The 13,315-nt window shown below is 42.7% G+C and overlaps 1 protein-coding gene across 4 annotated transcripts in view; it reads right to left on the reverse strand.

The window, feature by feature from the left end:
* Positions 1-13,315, reverse strand: part of LOC137649263 (nucleoprotein TPR-like) — a 133,866-nt gene that overhangs the window by 57,144 nt on the left and 63,407 nt on the right. For all 4 annotated transcript variants that reach the window (XM_068382259.1, XM_068382266.1, XM_068382251.1 and 1 more), the window contains exons 23-25: positions 12,604-12,831; positions 11,870-12,085; positions 4,968-5,074 (exon numbers count right to left, since the gene is read on the reverse strand). In XM_068382259.1, the coding sequence (XP_068238360.1) occupies positions 4,968-5,074; positions 11,870-12,085; positions 12,604-12,831 (551 nt within the window). The remainder of the gene's footprint in view (positions 1-4,967; positions 5,075-11,869; positions 12,086-12,603; positions 12,832-13,315) is intronic.

The following is a 13,315-nucleotide window of genomic DNA, read 5'->3' on the forward strand; positions in this document are numbered from 1 at the left end:
GACTGAGGGTCTAAAACAGCTGGTGCGGCAACAGACGGAGTTACTGCCTGTTGCGGTACCACCTTGCCTCTCTTGGGAGGTGTGCAGTCGTCGGATGACTGCAGCGAGTCCGAACTGACCCAGTGGCTACACCTAGGCCGTTGGACTTGCGCGGAAGGGACCGACTTGCACTTAAAAGCTGCAAGATTTGGTCCATGGTTTCTACGAGAAACCTCTTCCGCAGACGAGGAATAAATGGGCTCTCTCGTCTTTGTGTGGGTGGGGCGATCTCACGTCGGCAAACGTGTGTAGATACGCCCGAAACCACGGAGGGAAAAACGTCTGTTCGTCGATCAAGGCCTGTGGAACCCATAAGTCGTTCGACATTACTTCTCCCCTGGGCTTGGGAGCTTGTAAGAGGTCCCGGACTAGGTGAACAACTGGCACGAACAGAGGAACCCTCGGACGCAACACTGTAACACTTTGCGCATATCACTTTATCACTTTTGATTTTCTGTTTGCACTTATTTCACTGAAATCGAAACTTTAACTGATTTCTACCTGAAACACGCAATCCTATCCTTCATTAAAAGGTAGTCATTGCGAAAACAGTTTTACAATGCAACAGAAAAACATAAATAAAGATAAAGAATTCAGTGGCTGGAAAAGAGACTAAACACTAGATCAAATAAACTACGTTTACAATCTCTCACCGCATAAAGCCTGGGAACAAGAATAAAACCCTAGAAACGTTTTACCTTCTTCCCCTACAGCGACTAGGGAGAAGAGTAAAAAACGAGAACAACGTTACCCGCTTGAACGAAACGTTTATTCTCCTCTCTCTCCCTCCGTCTCTATCTCTCTCTCTCTCTCTCTCTTCTCTCTTGATTTAGCACCTGAGAGAAGAGCCCAATTATATATCGTTAAAACATGTTATTTGCTAAAGGAAAAAACTGAAAGGTTTCCCAAATAAAAAGTTCCTTTATTTAGAATTTAAACTCTTTAAGCTAAGAAAGAATGAACGAAACGCTAGAATCGGTTTACTCTTACTGCAAAGTGAAACCGTGATACACTCTCTCTCTATCGTAACGATAGAGCGCAAGTTGAACGTTCTGAACGTCAACAACTGCGGAGACTAAAAACTAAACGTTAGTTCATCTTTGAAAACAGTACGAGACTATCAAAGAAATTCTTCCATAAAACATTAAAATTAAAAAAGTATTAAATTCTTTAAAGGTTAAATACGATATAACGGGCTCAATGTTAATTAACTTCGGTTCCAAGTTAGGACCGCCTACTATTAGGAAAGGTCGCATATAAACAAACATAAAAATTTATTTTTATAAGTTTATAATAATTGGAAAGTTAACCGAAGAGGCCTAAAAAGGCGGAGAGATATAAATAAATGGATCTATAACGTGTTAAGCAAAATTAACAAAAACCTAAACACACTTCCGTCTAAGGGAAGGGTCGGCCATTTAAAAGTGAAAGAGAGTCCATACTCTCTTCGTCACCATAATTAAATCTATCGAAAACGAATTCAAGTTTTGAAATGAAGATAAAACCCCTGCATAGCGAAAGCTCAAAACTGGAATAGTGTACTTCACCAAATCGTTGTGAAAACAAATCCAGTTAGGGACGGCGTATTTAGTAGGTCCTGCCATTGGCACGACAGAGGAAAAATTGGTTCTTTGTTGACATCGAGTACTTGAGTACCTACTTGACAGATGGCGCTGTTGATGTACACCCACACCTGTATAGCGATCGCTGGCGTATTCCGCCCGTAGGTTTTTTCTGTCGAGCAACAGAGTTGCAGCTATATGATCATCGGGTAAGTTTAATATTGAAAAGTATTATTTTATCAATGTATGGGAGTCACTTTCAAATTTTTTTTTTTTATATGGAAGTGTTAAGTTTTTTCAAAAATAGAATGGTACCCTAAAGAAATCCCAACATTTTAATGTTTAAATGACAAAAGCAATTAATATAAAAAAAGGTATTACCCATATTTCTCCAAAAATTTCACGAGTTTAGAAATCGGGCTTCAAAGTTTATTTTGTTTTTTTTATAATTTAATATGAATAAGTATGGGCTTTAAGATATACTTTTCCTCAACTAGGGGAATCATAATCATCACATTTCAGGGTTATTTATTGATATATATATATATAAATATATATATATATATATATATATATATACAGTATAAATAAATTTTTAGCTCATACTTGGGCTTGAACGCTAGCCCCTTCTAATAAAAGGCCAGGTCGATTCCAACCATGCCACAAGAGGCCATAAAAGAAGTCTGAACCTAACTGCAAATCTGCGGTTCAGGATTTACCTGGCGAGACATCAGTCTCTTACCAGCGAGTTTTCCCTGACTTCCCGGCCCACCACATGACACAATTGATAGTAATTCATTCAAATTACCCCTAATGAGTCAATATGGATAAATATCAACACAACATCGTGCTCAAATAGAAATAAATTTCTAGCTCATACTTGGGATCGAGTAGATAGGGTTAGGAACGAAGTGGTGAGGGTGAGAACGGGTGCAAGAAATGAGTTAGCGGCTAGAGTGAATATGAATGTTGAGGTGGTTTGGCCATGTTGAGAGAATGGAAAATGGCTGTCTGCTAAAGAAGGTGATGAATGCAAGAGTTGATGGGAGAAGTACAAGAGGAAGGCCAAGGTTTGGGTGGATGGATGGTGTGAAGAAAGCTCTGGGTGATAGGAGGATAGATGTGAGAGAGGCAAGAGAGCGTGCTAGAAATAGGAATGAATGGCGAGCGATTGTGACGCAGTTCCGGTAGGCCCTGCTGCTTCCTCCGGTGCCTTAGATGACCGCGGAGGTAGCAGCAGTAGGGGACTCAGCAGTATGAAGCATCATCTGTGGTGGAAATGTGGGAGGTTGGGCTGTGGCACCCTAGCAGTACCAGCTGAACTCGGCTGAGTCCCTGGTTAGGCTGGAGGAACGTAGAGAGTAGAGGTCCCCTTTTTTGTTTTGTTTCTTGTTGTTGTCGGCTACCCCCCAAAATTGGGGGAAGTGCCTTTGGTATATGTATGTATGTATGTACTTGGGATCGAACGCTAGCCCCTTGTAATGAAAGGCCAGGTCGACTCAACCTTATGGCTTTTGGGTGAAACAATTATTAAACAGTCTGGATATAATTAGAAGTAAGGTGCTTCCATTCAAGGTATCATCAATGCCTCCATGGAAATTACCAAAGGTATCTTTTTGTAAATATTTCATTGGAGTTAATAAGAATATGACTGACTTAGAATCCAGGTCTCTTTTTATGGAACGTGCTGCAGAACATAGGGGATCGACTTTTATATACTGATGGCTCCAAATCTGATGCTGGCGTTGGATTTGGAGTACATAGTAATGGTTTTAATTGTAGAGGTGCACTTCCTCTAACAGCTTTCATATTTACTGCTGAACTGTATGGTATACTAACCGCTATTGAGAAAATTGCGTTGGAGAAGGAGGGTAATTTTACCATTTTGTGTCCTTCAAGCTTTAGAAGTTTTTAATTCTAGTAACCCTCTAGTTTTAATGATTTTAGAATGGCTTTTTATTATTGGTCGGAGAGGTATAATGGTTCGAGATGTTGGGTTCCAGCACATGTAGGTGTGTCTGGGAATGAAAAGGCAGATATACTGGCGAAGAATGCTGCATCTGAGTTGCTATCAAGAAGGTACTCCATTCCCTGTAATGATTTCCTACATAACATCAAGAAATGGTTTTGTAATAATTGGCAACAGCACTGGGATAGGCTAGATGGCAATAAGATGAGAGGTAACAAATGTCATATCTCCTTGGAGGTATAACATGATGCCTCAAAAGTGGGAGACGTCTCTTTGTCGTCTCCGCATTGGTCACACTCGTTTGACATACAAGTTTCTTCTGAAGGGCCAACACCAACCATATTGCGACGATTGTTTGGTACCTTTAATAGTGAGGCATTTGTTGATCGAATGCCCCAATTATGATAACTTAAGTCGATATCTGTTTGAGGCTTGAAGTGAGGATGGCAGGTTCATCCTAGCCAAGATTCTTGGACATGATGTGTCCTACTATGCGAACGGCATTTTTAGATTTATTTCAGAAGCAGGTCTTCTGAAAATTATTTAACTTCTCTACTGACATATTAACTTTTATGGTTTTAAATGAATATTCTTTTATCTTTTATATAAAATGAATGATATCAGTGTCAATGACCTTCGATGTCAGGATGCCTGAAAACATTAAATCAATCAATCATTAGTTATCAATTGGATGAGTAAATGCATTCATACATTGTATTTGGCGATGAAAGTAGCAAAACAATGGTTTCTTATTTGGCATCATATGTGGGAAAAACTTATGGAAATGAATTTATCTAGTTCATTTTGAATTTCTATGGATACAGGAAGTAAAACAAAAATTTGTAGTAACGTCACCTTTACATATATTAAGAATAATGCGTGTTATTTACAATATATGTGCGCATATCCTCGAGAGTGGTTGCCTGAAATCAGCTGATGACAAGACTACTCTTGCGGAACATCTACAGTGAGGAATCCTAACTAACACTAGATAGAAAGGAACTCCTTGGCAACAACTTAAGTATTCCTAGAAGAGGACCTCAAAGCGACAGTTAAAGTTGTGGTATGTAGCTGAGCAACTACTTCCTTAATTTTTCTACATCTACCAAAAGCCAAAAATAGAGGAAGATATTATTGAAAGTTTTTTACACCTCAGACACTATCCCCACCAGTGAGGTACACATCTTACCATTTTTCATCACAAAATACTCGAAGGCTTATACAGCCTTGGAAGCCACTTTTAAACTTTTATTTCAACAGGTCAGATAATCTAAATTTAAATAAAAATTCTGTAGATCTGCAAATCTCTCTTCTATAACACTAGAAATAACACCTACTATAGAATCTGTAAAGGAAAGTATTTATACTAATAATGATGATGATAAGAAACAACTTACTGAAGTTTCATGAAGTCCTCTGGTTTGGCATGATTTAGTTTCTCAACCAATTCCTGTGTCCTTTTCTTGTATAAATCTTTCTCACTTTCCATGCTCTTCTTCTCCAGCTGAAAAGTACAATTTCAATTAAAACGAACGTACATACGCAAACATGGAGTTTTTATGATAAAACAAAGTTTTATGAATACTTACCTGGCAGTTATATATATATAGCTATAGTCTCTGACTTTCGGCAGAATTTTTCAAAAATTGCGGCAACTGCCTTGTGATGGTTGTGCGGTTAGGTGGTTAACAACCCTTACAGGGTGGAACTTGGAATCATCCCCGTTTTCTGTTCTTCAGATCATCTATGCCCGACCTGTCTCCTGAGGGGCGGTAGGTGGGCCTTAGAATATATATATAACTGCCAGGTGAGTATTCATAAAACTTTGTTTTATCATAAAAACTCCATTTTTATGAATAGAACTTACCTGGCAGTTATACATATATATAGCTGATTCACACACTTGGAGGAGGGTGATAGACAGTAAACATCGTTGGGGAAACAACAAAAAGTTGCAAGATAAAAAAACACCTTGATTCCTTACCTGCTAAGGTAGCTGACTTCAAAGGTTCCTGCCTCTTGAGTCGCTTTCCCTTAGGAGTGTCAGCCAGGATCAGACCTGCCATGCTCAAACCACTCAATCGAGTCTATCAACGGGGTGAGACCAACAATCTGACTAGACTTCAGAACTACCTACTTCCCTTATATTAAAAACTGCAACCTTACAAAAACTAACCACCTAACCTTTTCAGAATAGATATCAATAATCTATCTAGACTAAGGTGACTGTACCACAAGTCGACGTCCTCAGACAACCATTAAAAACACCAACCCACACACAGGCATACAAAAACTAAGGTTGAGGGGAGGTAGTAACTCCTTTGCCTAATACAGAAGCTGTAGCTACGTATGGGCCCAAGGTATAGCATTTCTCATAATCCACTCTTACCTCAGGAGAGGCAAACACAGAGTTGCTTCTCCAGAACGTTGCATCCATAATTTGTCTGACCGACATGTTCTTGCGATAAGCAAGCGAAGTCGCTATGGCTCTCACTTCGTGAGCCTGCACTTTTAAAAGGCCAAAGCGCTCTTCCTCACACAAGAGATGCGCTTATCTTTTAACTTCCCTTAGGAAAAAAGACAAAGCATTCTTTGAAAGCGGCTTTTGCGGATCTTTCACCGAGCACCACAAGGAGCTAGAAGAGCCTCTCACATTCTTAGTGTGAGACAAGTAAGCTTTGAGGGCTCTAACTGGACAGAGGAGCCTCTCTTGCTCTTGACCCACTAGGTTAGTAAGGTTACGAACCTCAAATCCTTGGCCAGGGCTTTCAAGGGTTCTCGTTCTTGGCGAGGAAATCCATTCTTAAGGCACAAACCGCTCCATTCTGATTGAAACCTACCTGTTTTTCAATCGCATGGACCTCACTGACCCTTTTAGCTGTGGCTAGGGCCATAAGGAAGAAGGTTTTCTTCGTAACCTCTCTAAGAGAAGCTTGTGAGATGGATTCAAATCTCTTGGTGCAGAGAAATTTAAGAACCACATCAAGGTTCCAAGAAGAGGGCTTTAACTAAACCTGTTTGGTTGTCTCAAAAGACTTCACGAGGTCTTGCAAGTCCTTATCGTGAGACAAATCTAAGCCTCTATGTCGACAGACTGTAGAGAGCATGCTTCTGTACCCCTTGATTGTGGACACTCCCAGCTTAGCATCCTGCCTGAGGTATAACAAAATTCAGCAATCTGGCTCACAGAGGTAGTGGATGAGGAAACCTTGTGCTTCCTACACCAAGCTCTAAAAGTCTCCCACTTGGATTGGTAGACTCTCCGTGAAGAGACCCTCCTCGCTCTGGCGATAGCTTTCGCAGCTTGCACCGAAAATCCTCTCGCTCTGACAAGCTTCTCGATAGTCTGAAGGCAGTCAGTTTGAGAGCAAGAGGGTTTTGATGATACCTTTCGAAGTGGGGTTGTCTGAGCAGCTTTGGACTTGCAGGAAGGCTTCTTGGGAAGTCCATCAACATGTTTACCACTTCCCTAAACCATTCTCTCGTTGGCCAGAATGGAGCTACCAGGATCATTCGTCCCAAATCGAGGAGGGCGAAATTTCTGACGACCAAAAAGGCATCCACCGCTATTGCCTCCTTGTCCGGAACTAGGGAGCAATAGTTGGGGATCCTCTTGTTCAAGTTGGAGGTGAAAAGGTCTATTAAGGGTCTCCCCCACAGCCTCCAAAGACTCTGACAGACCTGTTGGTTGAGGGTCCATTCTGTGGGAAGAACCTGCCCTTTCCTGCTGAGCATGTCCGCCCTCACATTCCTCTGTCCTTGTACAAATCTCGTCAGCAGATCTACCTTGTTCTCCTTCGCCCAAAGAAGGAGCTCCCTTGCTGTTTCGAACAGAGACAGAGAGTGAGTCCCCCTTGCTTCCTGATGTACGCAAGAGCTGTGGTGTTGTCTGAGTTGACCTCCACAATCTTCCCTGAAACCGAGTCTTTGAAGGCCTTTAGCCCTAGAAGAATGGCCATCAGCTCCTTGTTGTTGATGTGCCATCCCAACTGACTTTCTTCCCAAGAGCCTGAGACCTCCTTGCTTCCTAGTGTTGCTCCCCAACCTGACTCTGACGCGTCTGAAAACAACACTAGGTCTTGGTTCTTCTTGTACAGGGAGATCCCTTCCCCAAACAAGGCTGGATCCAGCCACCACTTCAGATGATCCTTGACCTCTGCTGGAATAGGGAAGGAAAAGGAGTCTTCCTGTGTCTTTCTGTTCCACATCTTTGAAAGAAAGTGCTGCAGAGGCCTTAGATGGCGTCTCCCCAGTGAGACAAACTGCTCGAGTGAGGAGAGAGTTCCCAGCAAACTCATCCACTCCTTCGCTGAGCACCTCTTCTTGTCCAGGAAACTTCGGACCTTCTCAAGACACTTGGTCTGTCTTTCCTGAGAGGGAGAAGCCCAAAAAAGAACTGAATTCAGAACTATCCCCAAATAGAAAATGGTCTGATTTGGCTTGATCCGAGACTTCTCCCTGTTGATGACCAGGCCTAGATCTTGAGCCATCATAAAAGTCTTTCGTAGATCCTCCAGATATTTCTCCTTCGATCATGAACGTATCAGCCAATCGTCTAGATAAAAAGATACCCTTATCCCCTCTTGATGCAGCCAGCCTGCCACATTCGCCATTATCCTGGTGAAGACTTGAGGAGCCGTGCTGAGACCGAAGCAAAGCGCTCTGAACTGGAAGCACTTGCCCTGGATTACAAATCTCAGGTACTTCCTTGAAGTCGGATGGATGGGGACATGAAAATACGCGTCCTGCAAATCAAGAGACACCATCCAGTCCCTTGGACATACTGATGCCAGCACAGACTGATTCGTCTCCATGGAGAACTTCGTCTTCTCCACGAAGACGTTCAGAGAGCTGACATCCAGGACGGGTCTCCATCCACCCGAGTTCTTGGGCACTAGAAACAGGCGATTGTAAACGCCTCGGGAGGATAGATCCCGAACCGGTTCTATCGCTTCCTTGTCCAGCATTTGGTTGACTAGATCCAGGAGAGCCTTATGTTTCCCCGGATCTGTGTACTGCGCTACTAAGGCTAGCAGAGTATCTGAGAGAGGAGGCTTCTTCAGGAGGGGGATCTTGTATCCTTACTTGATGACTGAGAGGGACCAGGTGTCCGCCCCTCTTCTCTTCCAAGACTGCCAAAAACGTGACAGTCTTGCGCCTATTGTTGTCTGGAGGAGTTGTACTTCATTTTTTGGAGTGAGCTCTGAACGAACCTCTGTTCGATCTTGCTCCTAACTCTTGCCTTCTTCCTCTAAAGTCAGGTCTTGAAGTAGTCCTGCCTCGAAAGGGCTACTGGAATTTCTTTTCCTCCCGCTTCGAAGTCCAAGGAGCGGCTGTCAAGGGCTTACGAGCTGAACGTGATAAAAGGTCTTGGGTGGCCTATTGGGCTGGGCCAGAGAAGGCGTAATGTCTCTCACAAGGGCCTCAGGAAAAAGATGTTGCGACAGGGGGGCGTAAAGAAGCTCAGACTTCTGTGCAACGGTTAAAGATCTCGAAGCAAAAGAGCAAAGCAGGGCCCTCTTCTTCAAGATTCCTGCTGAAAACAGCCAAGCCAACTCATTAGCCCCATCCCTAAGGGCCTTGTCCATAGAGGACATAAAACTGGTTAGGTCTTGAGTTCCTTCCATTTGCTCAGTCTTCCTGGCCAGAGTCCCTAGAGACCAGTCCAAAAAGCTAAAAACCTCAAAGGCTCTAAAAATGCCTTTGATGAGGTGATCCAGCTCCGACATCAACCACATAACCTTGGCCGAGTTGAGAGCATGCCTTCTAGCCGAGTCCACAATGCCAGAGAAGTCACCCTTGGAGGAGGCAGGAACTCTCAGACCCAGAGGTTCCCCAGTCTCATACCACATGCCAGCCTTCGAAGCAAGACGAGCTGGTGGAAACGAGAAGGAAGTCTTAACCGCTTGCCTCCGTTCTTTCATCCAATCATCAATTTTTGCAAGCGCCTTCTTTGCAGAAATGGAAAGTTTCATCTTGATGAAGGCAGACTGTTTCTTGGCCGCCTTCCTGCTAAATTGAGATTGAGGAGATCGCGGAGCAGCAGGTTGGAACTCCTCATAAAGTTCAAGGAGGGAGCGAGAGAGAACCTTGTAGTGGCCAGCAGCGTCAGCAGGTTTGTCTTCGACATCAGAGACCTCCTCGAGATCCTGATCCACCTCTACAACATCCTTCGTTCGAGAAGAAGGCTCCCTAGAATCCGACAAAGGCATATCGAAGGATTCGTCCTGAAGTAGAGGGCTGCAAGCAGCCTGACCCCCAAGAACCGGTTGCGTCCTGGCGCCGAGAGTAGGTGTCGTCCTGGCACCGGGAAGAGGCAGCGTCCTGGCGCCGAGCGCTAGACGAGTCCTTGATGCGGTAGGGGGAGGCGTCCTGATGGTGAGAGGGGGAGGCATCCTGATGGTGAGAGGGGGAGGCGTCCTTACGCCGAGAGCTGCTATCATCCTGGTAACGAGAAGCAGTATAGTCCTGAGGAAGCAGGCTGGTAATGTCCTGGCGCCGAGTGCGAGAGACAGAGTCGTCCTGGCGTCAAGAACGAGAGGCGGTATCGTCCTGGCTTCGAGAACGAGAGGCGGTATCGTCCTGGCGACGAGAGGAAGTTTCATCCTGAGGAAGCATGCTGACATCGAGAGAGAGAGGCGGTATCGTCCTGGCGCCGAGAGCGAGAGGCGGTATCGTCCTGGCGCCGAGAGCGAGAGGCGGAATCGTCCTGGCGCCGAGCAGAAGAGGAAGCAGAGCGGTGTCGTGTCTTCGAAGAAGCGCGCAAGTGTTCCTTAGGAGAGGAACTCCGTTTCCTCTTAGAAGCTAACTTCTTGATTGGCAAAGAGTCAGTCTTTACGTCTGTCGGACTGGGCGTGGGGGCGGCTAAACGCTTGAACCAACGAAAAAAGCTGTTCCTGCATGACTGACATGAAAGACTTAGCGACTTCTGCTGGGTCTTGCGGTCCCGATGGAGAGGGCTGACGAATAACGCTCGTGGAAAGAGAAGGATCTTTGGCTGCTCTATCTCGACTTGCAGACCTAAATTTCGTCCTCTTCACAGGCACGGAGTCTAAATCGTCCTCTGAAGGACAAGGTTCATAGCTACTAGAACCGGGAGAGTGAGAACGAGACAGTTCCTCACGGTTCCACTTCCTCTTCGTAGGTCTTGACGCCTCAAACTTCCATTTGCGTCTGGGAGAGGGATTCGGAGAAGAAACCATCACGTCCGACATGCCTTTTCCGTGGCGGTCAAGAGCAGCCTGGGAATTGGCAACAAGACTGTCTGAGGAGACGGCTGACCGAGGGTACGTACCTCTCACCCCCTTTTGGTTGTCGATGTATCTTCTCCCTTGGTCCTGGGAGCTTGGTAGAGGTCTAGACCTAGGGTAATGACAGGTTCTGTCAGTCGCCACCTGCACTTTCACAAGCACTAATATCACATTCACTGAGCTTACCTTTAAAGGCCATAAGTTGCTCTTTAATGGCCTTCAACTCGGCAGCCATCCTGGCGTACCGAGGGTCATCCGCAGATACGGATCCTGTAGAAGGGGCAGGAGTTACTATCTCAGGGGAAGGATCAACTTCCAAAGAGGAATTAATTACAGGTTCAAAGGATAAATCAACACTAAGTTCGCTAACAGACTTAGATTTAGACCTAGAAGCTCTCCTAACTCTATCGAGCTCTAGTTTACTCACATAGCGCTTCATAGCCAACCAATCCTTTTCATTCAAAATCTTACATTCCTCGCACCTGTTATTAAGTGCACATTCACAACGCCTACAACCCAAACACACGGTGTGAGGGTCTACCGACATTTTCGGCAACCTCACCTTGCATTCCTCATTCGCACACACACGTTAATGAAGTTTATCACTCATAATGATCAAAAGCAAAAAAGCACAGAAATAAAAAAAAACGATTGCCATACCCCAAATCAGTGTACTTCACCAAATGGCAGACTGGTACAGCGATACAGGGAGAGCGAAAGAAAAAACTCTAATGACAGACCAACGTGTTGTCTATCCGGCCGGCAGAGATGATCTGAGGAACAGACAACACGAATGATTCCAAGTACTACCCTGTAAGGGACGTTAACCACCTAACCGCACAACCACCATAATTCGGTTGCCGCGATTTTTGAAAAATTCTGACGAAAGTCAGAGACTATAGCTATATATATATAACTGCCAGGTAAGTTCTATTCATAAAATTAATGAGTTATGTTAAATGTATATACCCAAAAAAATAAATGTTATGTTAAACACATTAAATAATAAAAAAACTAAAAACATTAAAACAGTACAGTAATTCACTCACCATTAACGCTTCTATTTTATTCAAGTTATTTTTATTTCTCTCATTCATAGGTTCAATTTGCTTTTCCAAAACCTCGCACTTAGCCTTGTACTCCTCATAAAGACTTTCCAAGGATTCTTTTTCTTCCCGCAACAGTCGGTTGCTGTCTGCCAGGGCATCAACAGTGAGCACTTTACGCATCAGTTCACCATAGTTACTAGCACTCTCCAATGAAGACTGAAAAAATTTAGGGATGATGAAAGGGTCTTCTAGCAACAGTTGATAAAAAATATTTACCTCAATACAAAATTCTTAATTTTATTCATCTATTCAAAATATGCAATTAAAAATATTTTGTAAATATGAAATTAAAAATATATTGTATTTGAAATATGCAATTACAGTACAATTATGTTGTATCTAAAATGGGCAATTACAAATATATTGGAAACAATAAATCGATACTAGAAAAATTTAGGGATGATGAAAGGGTCTTCTAAAAACAGTTGATAAAATTTATTTACCTCAATACAAAACTCTTAATTTTATTAATCTATTCAAAATATGCAATTAAAGATATTTTGTGAATATGAAATTAAAAATATTTTGTATATATGAAATTAAAAATATTTTGTAAATATGAAATTAAAAATATATTGTATTTGAAATATGCAATTACAGTACAATTATGTTGTATCTAAAATATGCAATTACAGATACATTGGAAACAATAAATCGATAATTGTTATTCATACCTTATTCTTCTCTCTTTCTGTCGTGAGATTCTTCTGAAGATCATTTATCTGAGTTTCCAGTAACTTCTTCTGAGCAGCCAATCTTTGCGTCTCGGCTTCTGCTACTTCGTACTTTCCAGCGGCGACGTCTCTCTCACGACGTAGATATTTAATGACTTCACGAAGTTGCTCAGAAGTACGAGTTTCATCTTCAGAAATGGATATATTCATGGCATCAGCTGATGGCAACTGAAAAGATGAAGTCTTGTTAAGTAAATGCATGCTTAACCCTTTAACCCCCAGGCTCTTTGGAAATTTCCAACCCTTAACCCCCAAGGGTTATTTTTTTCCCAGCACATTTTGCACTATATTTTTTTTTAAATTGCTCTAACAGCCTTAATTTTTGTCATAGAGAGGTCAGGTTGGTCTCATTCTCTTGGAAAATACCTGAATTTTTTCAAAAAATTATCAAAAATATGAATTAAAAAAAATTTTTATAGCATTTTTTTGCAAGGACGTACTGTACTGGTACGTCCATGGGGGTAAAGGGATGGGTTTTGTGAAACGTACCAGTATGTCCTTTGGGGGTTAAAGGGTTAAGGGGCGTGAATCAGACCCATTGAAACGTTATTTTGGGATCATTTTCTAACTTAATTTACGCTTCTGTTTTTCAACTGATTTTCATGATTTAAAAACTTTTAAAGATATAACTTTCTTAAAAAAGCCTATTTTT

The sequence above is a fragment of the Palaemon carinicauda genome, chromosome 1, assembly GCF_036898095.1.
Source record: "Palaemon carinicauda isolate YSFRI2023 chromosome 1, ASM3689809v2, whole genome shotgun sequence".
Classification (NCBI taxonomy): Eukaryota; Metazoa; Arthropoda; class Malacostraca; order Decapoda; family Palaemonidae; genus Palaemon; species Palaemon carinicauda.